The 23,154-nt window shown below is 35.0% G+C and overlaps 1 protein-coding gene across 1 annotated transcript; it reads right to left on the bottom strand.

Annotated features, from left to right (window-relative positions):
- Window positions 1-738: 738 nt before the first annotated feature.
- On the bottom strand, window positions 739-8,006 carry cryba2b (crystallin, beta A2b). Its single transcript, XM_056465032.1, has 4 exons — window positions 7,756-8,006; window positions 5,175-5,316; window positions 1,758-1,900; window positions 739-991 (listed from the first exon to the last, which is right to left on the bottom strand). The coding sequence occupies exons 1-4, from the start codon at window positions 7,914-7,916 to the stop codon at window positions 844-846; spliced, it is 594 nt and encodes a 197-aa protein (XP_056321007.1). The 5' UTR covers window positions 7,917-8,006; the 3' UTR covers window positions 739-843.
- Between the last annotated feature and the right edge of the window lie 15,148 nt (window positions 8,007-23,154).

Here is a 23,154-nt window from a genome sequence, read left to right as displayed (position 1 = left end):
ATTACTTTATATTTTACAGTAAATATTTACAATACTGTAAATGCATACACAGTACAATAGTGCTGTAAGTGTTAATACAGTATTTTTGCTGTAATTAATTTACAGTAAGTTACTGTCCATTCTACAGGACATTGTCTCCCGCTGACCCAAACCCAAACACACACACACACACACCCGCTATTCAGTTTGTGAGCATCTCCTCCACTTTGAGTTTGAGGCCACTGTTTTACAGTAAAGATATACCAGACTATAAATGCATATACAGCAAGATTAATGGTTCTGTAAATAAATACAGTATATTTACTGCAATTGATTTACAGAACTGCTGCCAGTAAGTTACTGTAGATTAGGCAAATTGTTAACAGTGTATCTATCTATCCATCCATCCATCCATCCATCCATCCATCCATATATATATATATATATATATAGAATAGATTTCATATGTTGTGTATTTACTGTAGCTGAAATTAATGAACCCAATACACAAAGAACACATATTCATGCTCTTGTTTATTAGAAATAGTTCAGTCTCATATCTCTCAAATAGAATGTTTAGGACATATTTAAGAAAAACTCTGATTTCAGATGGTGTAAAACATCCTAAATTTTTTATATTAGTACAATGGCTTATTTCATTTACCTTGAATTATGAACGGCCTGTTTGAATTATTCATGCAGCTTAAATAAAAGCATCTGTTTCATTTAAGTCAAGAATCACGACTTGCAGATCCACGATTTGAGCAGAAAAGCTGTTTTATTTAAAAAGCAAGGAACTGCCACAAGCATTTGAATAATGTCTTTATTGCCTATAGTATTGATACGGCATGACATGGTGGGCTCTTATTGCTGAATTCTGCGCATGGACTGGATCTGGTTGGTGTGTGCCTGGGTGCCGAAGTCATTGTAGCATCTGTACTCTCCTTCGTGTCTGTCTCTCTCGAAGATGTACTGATATCCACGATAACCGGGAAACTGATAGCCTACCCAGCTGTCGGAGAAAAGGGCAAAGCTCATTTATTACACCCCATAACCAATAACACAAAGCTGCTAGACTCAGTAAAGGACACTATTTTGTCACAAAGACATGGAGATGCACATACACAAAAAAGTGCAAGACTCTGTAAGAAATAAGTTTAGTAAGACTATGGAATAAACAAATTAAGAAACCACTTAAAAGATTCCTGGGTTTACTGGTTTTAATAGATATGGGTTTGAGTAGAGTGATAATATTTGTTTTATTCTATAATGCTGTTGTAACATTTCTTCTAGGTTTCTAATTAAAATGTTGTAATTTGTTGTATTTTTTTTCCTTTTTTGTTTGTCAGAATAAAAAAGAAATGGTGTTATTCACTTTGATTTGAAAATGAGGGGTATTACACTAAAAGAACAGGGTTTTTCCATAAAATATTGATATTTTTTAGCTATTTTTTGACTATTAAAAACGTTTTATTGATATTTTAAGTGAACTTAAAACAGTGGTATTGTATTGTTTATAAATGAATATAAACCTATAAACACAAACACACTTGTTATTTATGGCAAAAAAATGATTGAAAGAAAAGTCATCAGTAGTTTACAGAATTAAAAATATATACGTGCGTTTTACTCAAACACATAACTATAAAATTTATTTAATCATTTATTTATTTGGACTTTGAAAAATTGGTTAAACATATACTATGAACTAATATATAGTTACTTATAATATAATAGCATATGAAATGTGTCAGAAAGGCTGTGGAGAAGTGACTTACGCTCCAGAGTTGACTTTGATTGAGGGAACCTCCTTGCTGCACCAGCCCATGGCTTGAATGGAAGGATAGTCCTCACACATCTCAAATTTACGGCCCATGAAGTCTTCACACTCATAGAGGGTTATCTTACTGTCACTGTGGTTCTACCAGAGAAAGAGTCAATTGATGATCATTTGGGCAATATTTACAAAGTAATTCTAATGTAATAAACAAAGTCTGTTCACGCCAATAGTGATAACTATAAAGATAACTGTATCTATATTCGTGCTCACACCATGCAGCACACACAGTATTATTCTGTTTATTACAAGCAAGCTGTGCAGTTTTGCTGTCCGTCACTTTAAATGGTGAAGTGGTTGTTTTTATTGTTCATCAGCTCAAGAAAAAAAAAGGTCTGAAAATGTTTCTGAAGATATTGTACATCCGTCACGTGTGTGTTGTAGTTGTAGTGTTCACTATTAAATTTAGAACAAAATATTTGTTAGTGGTTTTTTAGTAATACACATATACAGACCTGTAACAATATGCAAAAACGCATAGCTAAAACATAAAGATTAGATCAGCAATACTTTCTGCCAATCAGAATCCAACAAGCTTGATGATTTAAAGTGGCAGATTCATGAGGAAGAACCACAGTCCCATTATCCAATACTAATCATATCCATTTAAAGGGATAGTTCACCCAAAAATGACATTTTTGTCATCATTTACCCTTCACTTTCTTCTATTCAGTACAAAAGACAATATTTTGTAGAATGCTTGAAGCATGTTTGTTTTTCTTATTATTGATGTCAGTATTTACATGTTTTCAGCTTTCTTCAAAATATATACCACTTGAGGGAGTGTAAATAGTGCGTACATTTTAGTTTTTGGGTTAATTGTGCTTTTTAAAAGAAACAAAAAAAATGGGTTAGTTCTTTCTACATAAGCCATATGGTTTTAAATGGAACATTTGCACTGGTTTATGGGAGTGGGCGGAGCTAAAGATTGTGCTTTGCCCCTCTTTTCTTGCTACTACTCAATGATTGGGGGAATTTTCAGATATTTTTCTAAATAAATTCCACTATTAAAAAACGAACCTAAGATCTAATAAGCATAGCTTACAGAAATAGTATGTCCAAAACTTAAAATTATATTTGTTTAAAGGGCACCTATGGTAAAAAATCTACTTTTCAAGCTGTTTGGACAGACATATGTGCATGTATGGTGTGTAGACTGTCACATTGGGGTGATATAAGCACACCCAGTGTTTTTTTTTTCAATTTAACAACATAAAAAACGGTGGACCAATTGGAGCTGTTTTCAAACCGACCGCAACTTTATGTAGGAGTGCGGTCCCCCCGCCCACCAATATTGATTGACAGGCGCGTCATCATATCCTCAGTTTGTTAATTCACGTCCGCCATTTTCAGCGTGAGTCGAAGCAATATCACTAAAGGAACACGCTAGCTCTATTTTTAGATGCAAGGCTCATTGGGCTCAACACAAGATCAATATTCTCCACATTATCGCTCTAATCGGAATTATTGGTTGTATCTTTAGGTAGGTTTGCAAACATGTGTACTTCTCATCGAGTCTGCCTTATACTTCAGCCGTTTGCATTTCTTGCGATCCCAGAAGCTCCCTGTGATCTTAACTAGCATGCGTTTTAGAATTCTAAACATCGGTTTCTATCAGGGTACACTCAAGTCGACGGCTGGGCGCCGCGGACCGCTGCAGAAACCTATGTTTAGAATTCAAAAATGCGTGGCCCGACGATTCGGGACACTTCATGTTTCTGGTGCGCCACAGAGAGTGTTTCTGTGTACAAGCTCGGCACTTGAAACTAGCACACAGTTGGCTGTAAAACTACAAAGACACAAATGATTTTGTACTCTCTGCTTGGTCTGTGTCAGAGTCATACATGTACGACTGAATGGTGATCTTCTCACTCCTCCTTCTCTGAGTCTGCCTGTCAAACTCTGTTGCAAACGCAGAGCGGGTGAGCTCATGGCCCAGCCCCCTTGTTACATTGGCGGGAAGCCGAAACTAATTTACATGTGAAGCAACACACCCATAAATCAGCGAACTGTGGACACGCCCCAACATGACACTTTTTAACACATTATAATAAAAAAATCTGAATTGTGTTTTAAACTGAACCTAAACTGGCACACTCAGAAGAACTATAATATTAATATTAAATCTTAAAAAAGAGGTAAACTATGTGCCCTTTAATGTTGAACACAAACAAATATATTGTCAAGAATGTTGGAAACCATTGGCACCCATATTGTTTGTTTTTCCTACTATGTAAGTCAATGGTTACAGGTTTTCATCTTTCTTCAAAATATCTTCTTTAGTGTTCAGCGGAAAAAAGGAACCCATAGAGGTTTGAGCATTTGAGGGTGATTAAATTGTTATTTTGGGTTGAACTACTAATTTTATGGGGTTTTTTGACCGGCAGCTGGGGTGGCGAAAAAAACAACAACAAAATGTTAAATTACAGAAATTTAGCGTAAAATAACGGCCAAGAAATGACAGAAATTTCCTTAAATTAAAATTTCTGGTAAATTTCTGTACTTTAACGTTCGTTATTTCACTGTAAATTTCTATAATTTAACCGCTGTTATTTTACGGTAAATTTCTGTAATTTAACGGCCGTTATTTTATGGGGGTTTTATTGGCACCCCAGCTATTTTTAACTGTATTTTCAACTGAATTCAGTGAAAACTTGCCTCAATTCTTAAAATACTCTTTTAACAGCCATTTACGAGCACTATTTGTTCATAATTCAAATAGTGTATTAAAGGGATAGTTCATCCAAACAGGAAAATTGAATCACTATTTACTCACCCTTTACTGGCTCCAAACCTTTGAGTTTCTTTCTTCCGTTAAACACAAAAGAAGATGTTTTGAAGAAAGATGAAAACTGGTAGACATTGACTTCTACAAATACTGTGAAAGTCAATGGTTACAGGTTTCCAGCTTTCTTCAAAACATCTTCTTTTGTGTTCAACAGAAGAAAGAAAGTCAAACAGGTTTGGAAGCAGTAAAGGGTGAGTAACTGATGACAGAAGTTTCTTTTTTTTAGGTGAAGCTAAACATACATTACAGTTCCTGTGTTCACACCTTCTCACACACCAATATTATAATGATTCATAAAAAAGAATGAGTGAAAATCCCTTTCTGGCCAAAAAAATACTATGGAAGTCAATAGTTACCTGTTTTCAGCTTTCTTCAAATGATCTTCTTTTGTATTTAGCAGAAATAAAACAAACAGGTTTGGAACAAGCGGAGAGTAAATAGATGATAGAATTTTCATTTTAGGTGAACTCTCCCTTTAGCAATTGTATAGTTATCATGATAATTACAGTTCTTGGTATGAATTATCCTGAGATCAATGCAGATTTGACAATGTAGCTTGTGCGAACTTACAGCACATTTAATGGGTCTGAAAGAGAGCATGTGCTCTGTTCTGTAGCTGCTGTTGCCGCTCCAGGCCTGGTAACAGGGATAGTCTCCTTTCTCCAGGATAAACTGCTGGCCCTGGAACTCAGGATACTCGTACCCCACCCAACTGAGAGAGATACAATGTCACAGTCAACACAAACCAGGAAACAACAGCATTTTACATGGCAGTCGTCTACTGATCAGGACACAAAGGCAAAACAAACACGATAGTGAGGCCTGAATGGAGCGGCTCTGTGTGCTTTATCAGCTCATCTGTCATCACAGCCACACACGCAATACAGCAAGCAGCTGCCACACACACACTATCTCTGCTATCTCTGTCATTCGTCCAGTTTGGAGAAAACATATAAAAACACTGCATTTAGACTATAATTACAGTTACAAATACTATTTATCCTTATCAAATAAACTATTAATAACTGTTAAATGCATTAACAGAATGATGTTTTGTGTTTTGCCTTTTAAGCATAACAGCGTTATTATACAGTGCTCAGCATAATTGAGTACACCCCATTTTTAATATTTTTCTCCATTTCTCAGTGAATATAGGCAATGTATTTTGGTGCATTTAAACAAAACCGATTTATTAAACAGATATTTATTAAAATAATATTTTAGTCATCAAACATATTTAGAAATTGAAAGATAAAACAATTAAAGCAAAATATTGCAAAAACAAATTATAACCTACATGTTTCTATTTTTTTGCTTCTCTTGATATTTCCTCTTTTCTAAATTTGTATTTAACATTTTTCTATACCATATACATTTGGCTGTGCTAGTTTCTGGACCATCATTGTAAGTTATTTTGCTAGATAAGCTCCAAATTTGGCTTCAGTACTGACTAATCTAATGTATATGCACAAATATAATATTGTATAGCTTCCTATTAAAAATATGGGTTTAAAAGAGAGATTTGTGAGGCGTGTACTTATATATGCTGAGCACTGTATGCTTGATTAAGATAAATAAGTAAATCACATTTAAGTAATGATATATGTTCATATTCATGTTCAAAAATGTATATACAGCTTTTTAAAAATATATTTATTAGACCACCACTCAAATCTAAAAGATCAGATTTATTGGAAGGACCCTTATTTTGTTATTATTTTATTTTCTTTGTATTGTTTAATACACCATAATGCTTAAGCTTTTTAGTCACAGTAGTATCTCTAATACTAATTATTGCTATCCATGAATTTTCAAATATTCTGGGGAACACTGGGGAAAAAACAGCTAAGCACTTTATTATTGTTGTTTTATTAATCATGTGCTCATTTATAGTCATTTACTTTCAATTCCTAATTGAAATGTGTTTAATGTTCAACTTGATTAATTTCTGACTTTTCAGAGAAATATGTCAGCTCAAATTTGTTTCGAAAAATGCGAATTTCAATCAATTATTTCACTGATAAGTTACAATTCCATTTCAGATTCCATATATATATTTATAGACAGTTGAAGTCAGAATTATTAGCCCCCTGTTTATTTTTTCCCCCAATTTCTGTTTAACGGAGAGAAGATTTTTCTCAACACATTTCTAAACATAATAGTTTTAATAACTCATTTCTAATAACTGATTTATTTTATCTTTGTCATGATGACAGTAAATATTATTTGACTAGATATTTTTCAAGACACTTCTATACAGCTAAAGTGACATTTAAAGGCTTGACTAGGTTAATTAGGGTAACTAGACAGGTTAGGGTAATTAGGCAAGTTATTGTGTAATGATGGTTTGTTCCGTTTTTTTTTTTTTTTTTTTCTATTTTGAATATTTCCTGAATAATGTTTAACAGAGCAAGGAGATTTTAACAGTGTTCCGATAATATTTTTTTCTTCTTATGTTTTATTTCAGGAAGAATACAGCATTAAAGGAAATTAAGGTCAATATTATTAGCCTCCTAATGCCAAATTTTTTGCCCAATTACCCTATCCTGCCTAGTTAACCTAATTAAGTTAAGCCTTTAAATGTCACTTTAAGCTGAATACTAGTTTCTTGAAAGATATCCAGTAAAATATTATTTACTGTCATCATGGCAAAGATAAAATAAATCAGTTATTAGAAATGAGTTATTAAAAGTATTAAGTTTAGAAATGTGTTGAAGAAATCTTCTCTCTGTTAAACAGGGAAATAAACAGGGGGTCTAATAATTCAGGGGGTTTAATAATTCTGACCAACTGTATATATTTCCCTCTTTATATTGACATGGTCTAATAAATAATAAGTAAACTAATTAAATGCTATTATTGTTTTAAGTGAGTTTATTTTGAAAGAAGTGCAGCTAATGTATTTATTAATACATTTGATGCAACAAAAATATTGGCACACTATCTAATTTATGACAAAAAAAAACTGTCACAGTACTTTTAATAATAAAAAAAAGTAATCAAACATTGACAAAACTTAAAAACATCAAATATATAAAGATGTAATCTAGTTAAATGTTTAACTGAATATCAGAAATCCCCAATATTTCTTAACAGCATCATCATCTGGTTCGGCTATTGTGCATCAAAAACATTCAGAGGTTTCACTTACGGTCCGTTCTCCACCTTAATGGAGCGGATCTTCCTGAAGTCTCTTTCCAGAATGTTCTGGCACTCGAAGGAGAATTCACAGCTCTTGCCCTGGAAATGCTCCTCCTCGAACACAGTCATCCGAAACTTCCCCCTCTGCTCCAACTGCTCCTGCGGATTCATGGCTGCTGTCGATCACCACGCTTTTCTAAACACAAGAGGAGATGACCATTACCAAAACCACATTTTAAAACTCCAGGGCGGATTACGTGAAAATCTATTCCTGGATAAAGTATTTGTTGCATGATTGTTTTTTAATCAATATGATCATTTCCTCTCTCTATTTGTACTCTATATCATTGCATAGGAGTCCGATGTTTCAACTTTGAGGGCTGAAATACTCACGTACTGAGGTGGGACAGATCCAGTATAATCAATGTGGTGGCCAAGCCCTTGTCCAGTGTTTTTATAGCACAGCGGTCCTCATTCAGTGGAGAATGCGCATCAGGCCTGCTCACTCAGCAGCAGCCCACAGAAAAACCGCATTAGCCTTCACTATTGTAGAGGCTATATGGTCTATTGTCGAGGCCTTAGACCCACTGACTCATCAAAACTGCACTAGACCCCCTGTGCTGGACCCTTGGCTGCTCACAATGGCCCTGCTTTGGCGTGAGACTTTGATTGGATGGAGCGGATAATAGCAGAATTGTTGGAGATTAGACAGAGCTGTGGTCACTCTGATGCTCTCTCTGGGCACAACTGACTGCTAAAAAGTAAAGGCATACATTGGCATGGGTTCAATTAGGAGCTTTCAGAATCTGTGCAATCTTTTTGCTGCACTAAAGTTTCTGTGGTAGTGGAGAATGTTATTTTTAGGTTGTCATAATCTTGTTTATATATTGAAAATAAGGGTTATTTTAAGAACTGTTCATTTAGGGAACCAAAGACTGTTTTTCTGTGGCATTGCTGTGAAAACTCTCATTTGTAAAGTTATTACTATATACATTATACAGTATATAAAGTCATTTGTTGCAATGAATGTAGATGAATAATGTAGATATTGTACTAAATAAAGTGTCTGCAATCTGAGATTTTGTAATATTGTGCATATGTATACTACATGTTAATATATATCTGTGATGCAGAACAATCTAATGTTATTGAAGAAAAAGAAGCAAACATGTATTAGAAAAGACTGAATGGAAAACTTGTTTTATTAACAGTTAAATTTATTAAGTGTTATGTCACAATCCAAAAACAAAGCATCAATGTTACTCACTGACATAAAAAAAAACACACAACTGAAGTGCTTTTTGTACTTGTACTTGAAAAGTCAACTTTTGAATGGTCAAATACCCATCATGGACCTTATTCACTGTCTTAAATGATGGATGTCTATTAATTTACTCAACATCAAAGCATCCAATATGTAGATTTTTGAAGTGGAACATTGATTAACTTTTTTTAGCTGAAACTGTTGTTGTTGGCTACTGTTGTCTACTGGCATGTGATACTGAAAAAACACAGAGGCACAGCAGTGTTAAAGGTGCCACATGAGTGCATCGATTCAATAAGTTAAACTGTTCTCTGATATATATATATATATATATATATATATATATATATATATATATATATATATATATATATATATATATATATATATATATATATATATATATGTATGTGTGTGTGTGTGTGTGTGTGTGTGTGTGTGTGTGTGTGTGTGTGTGTGTGTGTGTGTATGGGCAATTCCAGCGTTATGGCGACATTTGCAGTAAAAACTCAAAACATAAATTCACATGGAAAGTATACGTTAACATTACATTGAAGCAATTTATATTTTCCCAAACAACTAGAGTTATGGGATCAGAAAAATATCAATCTGTAGACATTTTTAATAGTTTAAATGAGGAAAATAAACATGCGTTATGGATGTGACAAAAAGTTTACAGTCTACAACATACTTTGTAGAAATTCTGTGAATTAAACTCATTCATTCATTTTCTTTTTGGCTTAGTCCCTTTATTAATCTGGGGTCGCCACAGCGGAATGAACCGCCAAATTATCCAGCACATGTTTTTTACGCAGCAGATGCCCTTCCAGCCACAACCCATCTCTGGGAAACCCATACACACTCATTCCCACACATATATATACTATGGACAATTTAGCCTACCCAATTCACCTGTACCACATGTCTTTGGACTGTGGGGGAAACCGGAGCACCTGGAGGAAACCCACACAAACGCAGGGAGAACATCCAAACTCCACACAGAAATGCCAACTGACTCAGCTGAGGCTCGAACCAGCAACCTTCTTGCTGTGTGGCGACAGCACTACCTACTGCGTTGCCCGTGGATTAAACTGCACAACTCAAAAAATAAAAATTCTAATCAAAAGGATAAGAGTTGGATCACTATAGAACCAAAATGAGGGAAATGAAGGAAAAGCTTTGTTATGGATGTGACACCTCTCTGTTATGGATGTGACGGAGGTGAAATTGCCACTTGTGTGACTTTGGTAAATAAAATATAATAGTTTGAAAACATCGACAGAAACATTTTGAGCATTTTAAAGTGCTGTAAAATATTTGCTTACACAAAAAAAATATATAGAAATGGTTCCTCTATTTTGGTGAAAACTTAATTTTTCTTTATGGCATGGTTGACTTTTGCATCGAATTGCTCATATACTGTAGTAGGTATGTAGGCTTAGGCAAGTTCACAAACTTTCCAGAAACTATTTTAAATGCTAATTTACATTCACAGAAATTGCCTGAGAAAAAAACTCAGGGCAGCACGGTGGTGCAGTGGGTCACAATCGTCTTACAGCAAGAAGGTTGCTGGTTTAAGCCCCAGCTGGGTCAGTTGGCATTTCTGTGTGGAGTTTGCATGTTCTCCCCGTGTTTCCGTGTGTTTCATCCGGGTGCTCTGGTTTCCCCCACAAGTCCAAAGACATATAGATAGATGAATTGAGTAAGCTAAATTGTCCGTAGTGTATATGTGTGAATAAGAGCGTATGGGTGGTTGCAACACAATCTCACGGCAATTCGTAACTTTTTGATTTAGTAGCTAATTCATGCGATCTAATTCGTACAATTTAGTAAGATTTGCTCATCCCCCAATGATGGTTGGGTTTAGGGGTGGGGTTAGGTGCCACGCCTCCTTTTTAAAATCTGAACTCGAACGAATTCGTACAAATTAGCCACTAAACTGACAAAATGTAAAATTCTTACGTTTTCTCGTGAGACCAGCCTGAGTTCAGTCGTCCGAAATTGTACGATTTTAAAAAGGAGGGCACCTAACCCCACCCCTAAACCCAACCGTCATTTGGGTATGAGCAAATGGGTACGAAAATGTATGAATTAGATCGTACGAATTCATACGATTTAGCCACAAAATCAAAAAGTTACGAATTGCCGTGAGATTGTGTTGGTGTTTCCCAGTGATGGGTTGCTGCTGGAAGGGCATCTGCTGCGTAAAAACATGCTGGATAAGTTGGCGGTTCATTCCGCTGTGGCGACCCCAGATTAATAAAGGGACTACGTCGAAAAGAAAATGAACGAATGAATAATTGAATGAAAAACTCAATTTTGACCATATTTAGAATATTTGTGAATATTACTGAGCTCTGCTATGAAGATTGTTTTAGTGCCTGCTCACACACACACACACAATGTGATGTGAAAATGATCATACTTAATAGTACTTAAATCTTTTTAACTAGTAGTAGATAGATCTACTACTTTTTAAGTAGTAGATAGAGAGATTTATTAGCTAGGAGTGAGTGAGCTATCTTTAAGCCACCAGAGTAGCCTCATTCCTCATTACAAACATACATGACAATATTTTCAATATAAAAACTAACAAAATATACATTCAAGTATACCTTATTCATATACCTGATTTTATGTTCTGATGCACTATGAACAGATCTGCCACTTCTGTTTTCAAAAGTCCCACATACATAGTATGTTTAATGTAAACTTATAAATATAAAAAAAAAATAAATAAATAAATGTCAAAAAAAGCTGAATCTTACTAGGAAATGTTGTGGCCAATAAGATGCAGCATATGGCGTAGATATTAATAATCTGCTGTGCCTCAGAATATCCAGATTTTCATTATATGGCACCTTTAATATACATGGCTACTGATAATATATTGAGGACTTATGGAGAAAAATAACTGATCTATGCAAGACCTAAAATAAGGGAGATAAAATAACTATGCCTAAATATAAAGACAAACTTGGAGGAAATGCTAAAAGAAGCCTGGTTTCATTCAGGACAGTCTCCCAAAAAGAGCTAAATATTGTGCTTATTGCCAGAGAGGTCACACTAAATGCTGATTTTTGCTCAGAGATTTTGTTCAGAGAATTGAGTTTAAAGTTAGTGTTCATATTTCCTCTACTTTCTGTTTGTATGTTAATTAGGAATCCAACGCATAAACACGGATGATCATTAAATAGCCACACTCTAAAATAAGGCCCCTTTAGTATATAATGTATTTCTGAACAACCATGAACAATTAACAATAATTTTATTACAGTATTAATTAATCTTTGTTAACTCTAGGTAATGAAAATGAAATCCTTCATTGCTGCTTTTTGTTAACTCACAGTGCATCATCATTTCATTCATTTTCTTTCGGCTTAGTCCCTTTATTAATCCGGGGTCGCCACAGCGTAATGGACCGCCAACTTATCCAGCATACGTTTTACGCAGCGGATGCCCTTCCAGCAGCAACCCATCTCTGGGAAACATCCATACACACTCATTCGCACACATACATACACTATGGACAATTTAGCCTACCCAATTCACCTGTACCACATGTCTTTGGACTGTGGGGGAAACCCACGGGAACGCAGGGAGAACATGCAAACTACACACAGAAATGCCAACTGACCTAGCCGAGGCTCAAACCAGCAACCTTCTTGCTGTGAGGCGACAGCTCTACCTACTGCGCCACTGCGTCACCCTCACAGTGCATCAACTAATGTTAATAAGTACTTTAATAAGTTAGTAAGTAGATTAATATTGACCAATAGAACCTTTCTGCACATATTACATATTTACCTTTGATTTGTGCACAATACTGTATGCTGAAATAAATTGTTTTTTCATTTATAAAACAAAAGCAGCTTAATGAATTAGTATAAAGCAACATATATCACTCAATATAATGCATTACAATTTAAAATCTAAAATACAGTCATAATAAAAAACGGACTTGCCTGAGTTACACTCTTATAATTGGTCAGTCCTGTTGATGACATCTGGTGGTATGATCTTTTATTGCATGACTAGCAGCTCTGTGTTTCTGTATTTTTCAACATTTGAATGAGCTTTAACATTGTCACTACAGCATGAGCTTGAATTATTCATCATAGACCTTCATTTATAATTATGTTCGAAGCCTAAGCCCATCAGATATTCTAATAAGCCAGAGCATGTATATGTGTGTTTGTGCTGGAGCCGGTGATTATTCTCACCTGTGTGTGAGGTGTTTTGTTTGCGTAAGAACAGGTGCTGCAGAGATGTAGGACACGCACGCACGCACACAGCTGTTGTGCTCTTTATCCTGATTTAACGCATTTGAGCTCACCCTCATTTTCTTTACTAGGGTAATGGCGAAGTAGAAGGGATGAAGCTAGCTGCGGCCGAAAGTAACTATTATTTATATTTTCATTAAACAATTACTCTATTATAATTACTATTTTTAACCTCTTAAGGCCCAAGCTGTTTTTTTACATGCATTTTTTATTTCTCTTTGCTATTTGGTCTTATTGGAACCTAATTAGAATAAAACTTTCTTTTGATATGATGTACTTTTAGAGAAAAATGATGTCCATATCTGGACTCATGGTCCGAATTTCCATAAAACACAATAAAGTCACCTTTGTGTAATAGAATGAAAAAATTTCTGCCTTTTTCTTTATGGTTTTTTATGCATAGATCACACATACACATGTTTTTTGAACATGTTTTGACTATCAAAACATTTTGAACATGTTTTGACTGCAGGTGCTGTGTAGAGTTGTTTCACTATTTCTTGAGTACTTCCATTTGTAATACTTTACCTGATGAAGACCATGTTGGTCGAAACGTTGTGACATTAAAAATTTCTTTGAGAGCTAAAGTGGCAGTGTGCCGATTTTCTTTGGATCTTTTTCTACAAATGTTTGTTTTTGATCGAGCACCTGTCTTTGAGATTTTCTGTTTTTTGTTTGACTATCAGTAAAAACAATTTTTTTTTGCCCATTTTGGGAATTAACATAGTGTTTAGGACATTTCATATGCTGCAAAACAGTTGCAGAATGACATATGTCTGTAACAAAGTATAAAACATAAGAGCTAAAATGAGCTGTCCACGTATGTGGCCACTAATCCCTAGGAGGTTAAACTGTGATGGGTAGGTTCAGTGTTTGGGTATGAAGCTAGATGCTAATAAAATACAATTAATGGGTAATTTAATAAATAGCCTGATATAAATAAGTTTTGTTAACTTCCGGCCGCTGGAACGGCATCTAGTGCATAAAACATGTGAAGCATAAGTTGGCGGTTCATTCCGCTGTGGCGACCCCAGATTAATAAAGGGACTAAGCTGAAAAGAAAATAAATGAATGAACCTCCGGCAGCAGCTGTATCCCTTTTAGCCTCAAGAGTTCAAAAAGAGATTAAAAATTATTTGTTATAATAAAACAACCTCAAAAATGCAAGAAATTAATACATTAAATTAAAAAATAATACTTGAGATCAAAATCAACATATTAGAATGAAGGATCATGTGAAATGTAAGGCCTTCTATAGAATGCAGATCATTTAAATTGCAATAAGGTCATTTTACTTGTATTTACTTGTTTTATAGTAAGGGATTCCAAATGAAAGAAAAAACAAGGTGTTACTGTTGGAATGATTTGACATGCAAATCATTAATTTGCAAATCATAAAGTGTGACACTTCCGTCTCGCTCCAGGAGTGTACAGTGTTGTGTATCAAACGAAAACTATTTTATCTTTGACATGAATGAAAACGACGCTGAGGCAGATGCAGTACAGTGTATTTAATTGTTCTGTCATTTAACAGCATACAATTATTAAGAGGAAGGATGCACATACACTCACCGGCCATTTTATTAGGTATACCTTACTAGTACCAGGTTGGAACCCCTTTTGACATGGCACATTATTCTGCCATCAGAAAATGGGCACACTGTGGTCATAAAAGGATTGACATGGTCAACAACAATACTCAGGCAGGCTGTGGCGTTGACATGATGCTTAATTGGTACTAATGAGCCCAAAGGGTACCAAAAAAAATATCCCCCACAACATTAAACCACCACCACCATTCTAAACCGTTAATACATGACATGATGGATCCATGCTTTTATGTTGCTGATGTTAAATTCTGACCCTACCATCCGAATGTCGCAGCAGAAATTGAGACTCTTCAGAGAAGGCAACGTTTTTCCAATCTTCTTTTGTCCAATTTTAGTGAGCCTGTGCGAATTGTAGCCTCAGTTTCCTGTTCATAGCTGACAGAAGTGGCACCCAGTGTGGTCTTTTGCTGCTGTAGCCTATCTCCCTCAGGGTTAGACGTGTTGTACGTTCAGAGATGCTCTTCTGCATTCCTCAGTTATAACGAGTGGATATTTGAGTTACTGTTGCCTTTCTATTAGCTCAAACCAGCCTGACCATTCTCCTCAGGCCTTTGGCATCAACAAGGCGTTTGCACCCACAGAACTGCCACTCACAACTGCCGCTCACTGGATATTTTCTCTTTTTCAGACCAGATGGTCGTGCGTAAAAAACTTGTAGATCAGCAGTTTCTGAAATACCAGCCTGATCTCACGAGGAAACGCAAGTATTTTACGTTTTGTCAGTTTAGTGGCTAATTCGTACGAATTCATACAGGTTCAGTCGTACGAAAATGTACGATTTTAAAAAAGGAGGCGTGGCACCTAACCACACCCCTAATCCCAACCGTCATTGGATGATGAGCAAATCAAACTAAATTGTACGAATGAAGCTGCGGTCACACTGGGCTTTTCCTCCCATACACTTCCATTCATACGCACGTGAATGCGTCAGACCGGAAACGCAGGGTTATGCGTTAAGTTTCGCAGTTCGCTGCGGTGCAAAGTTCAAACTTGGTGAACTCTGACCTGCGAAATTGCATCACTTGACTGCGTGAGACCAATCGAGGATCAAAACAGGACCTCTCTGTACAGAAATGTAAAACATGGAGCAATCGCTTGCTTTTTTTAATGTCTAAACATCTTGTTTAATCCCGCCCCTTTTCGCAGCGCCGTACGACAGAATTTCGAACACACAAAGCCCAGTCTGACCATAGCTTTATAGATCATCTTGACCATGTCTACATGCCTAAAGCTACAGTCACACTGGAGTTTGAGACTCCGAAATTATGTCGTACAGCGCTGCGAAAAGGGGCGGGATTAAACAAGATGATTAGACATTAAAAAAAGCAAGCGATTGCTCCATGTTTTACATTTCTGTCCCGAGAGGTCATGTTTTGATCCTTGATTGGTCTCACGCAGTCAAGTGATACAATTTCGCAGGTCAGAGTTTACCAAGCGTGAACTTTGCACCACAGCGAACTGCGAAACTTAACGCATGACCCTGCATTTCCGTTCTGACGCATTCGCGTGCGTATGAATGGAAATCTATGGGAGGAAAAGCCCAGTGTGACCGCAGCGTTAATGCATTGAGTTGCTGCCATGTGATTGGCTGATTAGAAATTTGCATTAACGAGCAGTTGTACAGGTGTAGCTAATAAAGTGACCGGTGAGTGTATATTCAAGCTATTCATCATTGCTCTTAGCAGCTTGTGTGTGGGATTAGATTTTTGCCAAATAGAATTAACTTCATTTTTGTGAAAATGAACAAAAATTAATAAATCAGAATAACTGAAAATTAATTCATTCCTTTTCTTTTCAGCTTAGTCCCTTTATTAATCAGGGGTCGCCACAGCGGAATGAATATGTTCCAGCATATGTTTTACACAGCGAATGCCCTTCCAGCTGCAACCCAAAAACTGAAAATTAAAAAGTAAATGAACTAAATAGCAACAAATAAAAAATGTTGGCTTCAAATAAACTACATTCTTTGTTGACAGTCTCTAAATCAAAATCTCACTAACTAATCGGAGTAGATGAGAGGTTTGTGTACATTTCTGAAGCACAAACACAAAGCTGGAAAATGGAAATGCTGGCAGTGCATTTAAAACTGAAAGGGAATCTGGAAATGAAGCTAACAAAGAATAGTTTATTTGAAGATTTTTTCCACATTTATCAATGTATATTTCAGTATGTTTCACAAATGTTTTTTTTTAACACAAGCCCCTATCAAGGAATGAAGTAGAACTTAGATGAGTGTATACGCTGGTCCATTTCCTGTACAGTGCATGCATGCACAAGTCCAAGCATGAGCAATAAGTTACTTCACTTTTGCACTAAGATTTCTAAATTCGAGACCTTTAATTTCAATATGGAACTTGATAGTTCACCCAAAAATGTCAATTCTGTCATCATTTACTCATCCTTCGCTTGTTCTAGACATGTTTGAATTTCTTTCTTTTGCAGAAAATATTTTAAAGCAAGCTGGAAATTAGTAATCATTGACTTCCACAGTATTATACACTCTCAGAAATAAAGGTACGCAAGCTGTCACTGGGGTGGTACCTTTTCAAAAGGTACACATTTGTTCTTAAAGAGTCCATATTGATACCTCAAAAGTATATATTAGTACCTTAAAATTTTAAGAGGAACATTTTTGTACTTTTTAGGTACTAATATGTACCCTTGAGGTATTAATATGAACCTTGTACGTACACATATGTACCTTTTGAAAAGGTACCACCCCAGTGACAGCTCACGTATCTTTATTTCTGAGAGTGTAGTATTGGCGCAGTACATAGCATTTGATTTTCCTAAAATGGATGTCAATGTTTACGGTTTTCAGCTTTCTTCAAAATATCTTCTGTTGTTGTGTTCAACAGAATAAAGACATATTAAGGTTTGGAACCAATTAAGGTTGAGTAGTGAGTAAATATTCATTTTCAGGTAAACTATCCCTTTAAGGCCAGAAATCGGCATATCATTCATTTCATTTAAGTCAAATGAAAGTTTAAAGGCTTATAGAAATGTTAACCCTTTTTCAGGCAAGGAATCATATTACAGTACATGATTACAACAAATAAATTTTAATCCTAAACGTTCAAAAGTTTTGTAGTAACATAGGGTTCTTCAGATGAGTATGTTAATGAGTGCCCTATAGACCATTTCAATGCGGTGATGTCTTTGGCCCATGAACATTTCCTGCTTGTTATCAAATTATTTCATAACTGTAACAAGAGGAAATTCAATCATAACTTCATGTTAAAACAGCTATCATAACATTATTTATCAATATGTGGCTCTATTTGGATTCTCGGAAGCTAGAAAAATGAAAAATGTAATTGTAAAATGTAAAAATGTTGTTTGCATCCCTCAAAATGGTCAATAAAGGGTTAAATTGTTAAATTTTAAAAACAAAGACAAAATTCCTGAAGTAAAACGGCCATTGTTTTGTGTTGTTTATCTTTAAACCGTGTGAGCAATTCACCAGTTTACTAATAGTGATGTGAAACAGGTGTATATATCTGAATAGGCAGTGCTGGATGAGGTTTTCTTTAGGGTACCATGGTAACTAATCCATCCAAGGGCAGATGTGAGCAGATCCAGACAGTTCGTGCAGGTACCATGACATCTGCTCAGATAATGTGCTACACGCTTCTGCTGAACACGGCCATATAGAGACAGACACTTCCATCTAATCTACTGCCAACGGCACAGAGAGAGAAAAAAAAACTTAATTTGCATTTTCAACAGTAACCCTTTTAACTGCCACATAGCCAGAAGGCATTGCCTGTCCAGTCCGGCAGGTATAATATAGCTGCTTTCTGAGCACTCCATAAAATAAAACAAAACAATATGCTTCATTCACTTGAAAACAATATGAATATAACTAACAGTAATAATAATAATAGTAATAGTAATAATAATATAGTAATACTTGTATGAATATAAGTTTGTTGTGTATAGTGTATATATCACTTTTTTATTTAACCCCTAACTGTCACTGTCCTAGTCATTTTTCAGTACATGAGCCTGAACTTCTTAAATCTTAAAATATATATTCAATAGTTTAATTCAGAATATTGTCCATAAGTAATTCTGAGAAGATTAAATATGTCACCTCTTGCCTTCTTTATAAAAATAAATTATTTGATAAGGATATTTAGTGAGGAACTTTACATTCTGTAATAAACAATGGGCCTTTAATTGTCTGAATATACACTGGGAAAAAAATGCACAAAATCCCTTCATGTTGTTCCAACGCAAATCGATCAAGTGTTTGTGTAACTTAATGGTTTTACCAATTTTAGGTTAATTGAACATAAAACAATTAAACAGTTCCAAAAGCTCATTTTAAATGAGCAGTTAGAACAAGCAGCAATGTTGTTATTTTTATGAGTGTTAATTCACTATAAATACACTGTAAAACCCCAAAAGTTAAGGTAACTCAAACCATTTGAGGAAACCGATTGCAACAACGCATTTAAGTTCAAAAACTAAATGTAATGAGTACTGTGAACTTACTCCATTTGAGTAAACAAAACAATTTGAGCACAGTAAAACCCAATAAATGAAGAGAACTCAAACCAATTGAATACTGTAAAACTCAACAAGTTAAGCCAACTCAAACCGTTTGAGTTAAAAAAACTAATCTATTTGAATACTGTGAACTTACTCCATTTAAGTTGAAGTAATGAGGTATTTAATTAACTCAATACCTTCAACACTGAGTTCAAAAGTCTTTTCAAATTAGTAGAATTACCTTTCAGTCAATTTTGAGTTAACTACACTCATTTCATTTGATAACGTTGACTCTTGGGTTTTACAGTGTAGGTACGTAGTTTAGTACAATTAGTTAAAAACTTGCCAAAACTGACAATTAGGCTAAATTTATTACACAAATACACTAACATGATTATGTAAGACAATGCCTAAAATGATGCCCCCTTATCCCTTTAACTTCCCCACCAAGGATAAAAAATAGGATTGCATTTCTCCTAAAGTCGCTAGTTAACACACTTAATGGATTTTTTCAACACATCCCATAATTTCTAAAATATCCACCTCTACCAAATGGCTGATATGCCATTTTATGGTAAAAGTACCAGAATTCATACATATACTACACTGAAAAAAATGATTCAAAGATGATTTTTTGGATTTACATTTTTTTTTTTAAGTTGAGTGGTTGTAAACAAATTATTTGGGCTGATTTTAAACAAATTAAGTTGAACATTACTAAATTAAATTTGTTTAATTCATATGAAAATCAGAAAATATGAAGATCAATTTGTTTAAAAACACAATCAAAATTAAACATTTTCATCTTTATTTTATGAAGTATGCTATAAAATACTTCAGATTCTCATTTAACATGCTTTCTTGTTTGTTTTTTTACATTAAAACCAAATTCAAGTGTAATAGTGCAACAGGATTATGTTTGTTTGATTTTATAAATTATTTTAAACAGTCAAAATATGGTCAATTTGAGCAGGTATGGGAAAGTGTCTTAACACACGATATAACAGCGACATTTGTATCTTATAATTTCACAAGTAGTCATTCCTCAAAGTAAACAAGCACATTATACGTGTTCTACTGCTAGTTTAAAAGTTTTTAAAGCTCCGGTAAACAGTGTGACAGCAGTAGAGATGAGTGCCGCTGCTCTGCTGTTTTCCTGACGCGTGTCTGCATCTGCGTAACGCGAGCCGAACGAACAAAACCTTTTCATCTGCAGGTATTGTGCGTGTGGCTCAACGTGAGACAAGTACAGAAAACACAACTAACATCCATCCTTGGCGTCCATTCATTCGCCAAGTTAAGCTTCTGATATTGTCCCTGCATAGAGACACAATGAACAAGAACAATTTTGTGCAGGAAATTGTTAAATGTACATAAGGCTTTTTAAAATGTTCCCAAAACCCGAAAAGACAAATCAACCTTACCGTGCTATTCGTCCTAGTTATGATAGCTGTATCTGCTGATGCGCACAGGACCTGCGGCCTTTGGCTTTATAGTGTCGGTGTGTTGGACGCATTGATCTGCTCTGTCTCCGGCGCGCGCAGCTCTGTCGTGAACACCTGTCACACGGCACTTTCCTCTCATCCAATATTGACACAGGGAGTCAAATGGGAGGGCCAAAGTAAATGACTTCTCTCTATTATGTCAATCATGTCGCTCTGTGCAAACCGAGCTCGCGTTTAGCCGAGATAAAACGCGGAGTGAGAGACATCTGGAGCGAATGAGCAAGAGGTCAAACCCCCACACAGGTGACCTTTTGAACCAGCACAGGTGAATCTGCATATGAAGTTTTCCTTGCATAGGTTTCACAGGTTCATGTTAATTTTGGACATCTTTTTTTGTATAGCAACACCTTTTCCCAGGTCTATCACAGACATTAAGTCCTGTTCCATCCTTTAGTGTGAATGACAGAAAATTACATTTTGTAATTTTCAAAACAGGAAAAATATAGGCTAGCACATGTCACAAGATTAATACAAAAAGACAACAAAGAACACGCTACAATAGGTTTGTGTTTTTTCCTATTTTATAGTAAATGCGACTCAATGTTTGCTGTTCTTCCACTGATTTAGCATGGACCGAGGGGACACGTCCCCACCAATATCCACTGACTACTGAAATGTCCCCACCAATAATTTAACTTGCGTTGTCAGTATATTAAAAATAGACATGCAGAAAGGGTTAAATCACATTCTATTTTTATTAATACCTATATATAGGAGACATATTTAATTTGCACTATGGCTAAAATAAACAGAAGTCTTTAATAAGCATTCCTTTAACATTATACTATTTAATTTAATACATTATATGAAGAGAGGATTAATTAATAATATATATTTAATAGCATTATTACTATATAATTTGTGGGTTGAATTCACCAGTCCCCACCAATGTCAAGAGCAAGCCTATTCCCTTGATCCACTCCCCTGCAAAAAATAACAAAAAGTATATATTAAGAAAAGAAAATGAATGGTTTAGTTAATCCTTATTAACCACTAACTTACACATTTTAGACATGGTAGCCTTTAGTGAAACTTGTTGGGTTACTACTAGGCATGAAGCGATAACCGTTTTCAAGGTGTAGCGCGGTTTGGAAAAGTCCAGGTTTTAAAACCGTCAACATTTTCTGCTATACCGTTCCTAAGGTATGTGTAAGATTTGAATTTACTGTTTTGTTTTGTTTTTTTAGGACAACAGTATCTCCAGCAGAAAAGATATCCAAAGATGCAGTTTTAAATTGTAAATATATTGTAAAGAAATCTGTTTTTTAAATAAATGAAGACAGCAGAAGTCAATAATTCATTTGGGCCTGAAAGGTTTACTGCTCCAAAATATATTAAATATTTCCCAAAATAAAATATATTGTGCATAAAGGGGAAAAATGTTTTTTTATTATTTTTTTTACCCAGACATTTAAAAATATATTTTAGAGCAGTGATCTCAATACTGTGATATTTATATCCAAGGTTCTCATACTGTCAGAATCTCATACTGGCCCACGCATGTTACCATACTGTTACTATAGTAATCAATTTTTGTGAGTTTATTTATTTTTTGTGTGGCCACTTCATTTGAAAAGTACAAAAGATAATTTTCTATAAACCACAACTTAACTAGCATTGACAAGAAAAATTTGTCCAGTGATTAACTGTATTTAATATTTAAGGTGGCATTTTAAATAAGGTGCATGAACAGATTTGCCTTTTTTTACCAACAGCAATACAACACTCAGAAATGACTTTTGCTGCCTGTTCAAATTACCTTTATAAAATGACACGCACAAGTTTTACAGCTTAATTGTTTCATTAAATCCACTTAAATTTGTAAATTGCTTATCTTTATCGATTTGTATCGGGACAACATGGAATTGTGTGGAAACCAGCATTTTTTTAAGTTATCAGTATTTGTTTTTATTAATTCAATACTTGTCTTGTAGCATCCATATTCACAGATCTAAATATCAACTACCAGACTTCTCTTTTCATAAAACAATGTGAATAACTCAAATATGAGCTAAAAGCTTGAAGAGTTTTTTTTCTCTATGACCCTTTAAAATATATTTTACACTTTGTATTTTATTTCCCATTTCCTTTATGTTTTATTTTGTTGTCATTGTTGATCAAAAATGGCTTTTAATGTGGTACTGTTGAATGTTTTTGAGCATAAAAAAACAGCTGACGCACTTCTGCCCCCTACTGGCTTTGACTAAAAAAAAAGAGGTAGGAGTAGAGCTTTACAAAATGCATCTTCAG

This window comes from Danio aesculapii, chromosome 9, assembly GCF_903798145.1.
Source record: "Danio aesculapii chromosome 9, fDanAes4.1, whole genome shotgun sequence".
In the NCBI taxonomy this organism is placed as follows: domain Eukaryota; kingdom Metazoa; phylum Chordata; class Actinopteri; order Cypriniformes; family Danionidae; genus Danio; species Danio aesculapii.
The sequence above is the reverse complement of the archived record's forward strand: the minus strand, read 5'-3'. Positions and strand labels throughout refer to the sequence as shown.

Coding starts and splice junctions, on each gene's coding strand:
- cryba2b (XM_056465032.1), bottom strand. CDS start 7,916: ATGAATCCGCAGGAGCAGTTGGAGCAGAGGGGGAAGTTTCGGATGACT. Junction 5,317..7,755: donor ATTAAGGTGGAGAACGGACC/GTAAGTGAAACC, acceptor TATCTCTCTCAG/TTGGGTGGGGTACGAGTATC. Junction 1,901..5,174: donor TCAGACCCATTAAATGTGCT/GTAAGTTCGCAC, acceptor TTTCTCTGGTAG/AACCACAGTGACAGTAAGAT.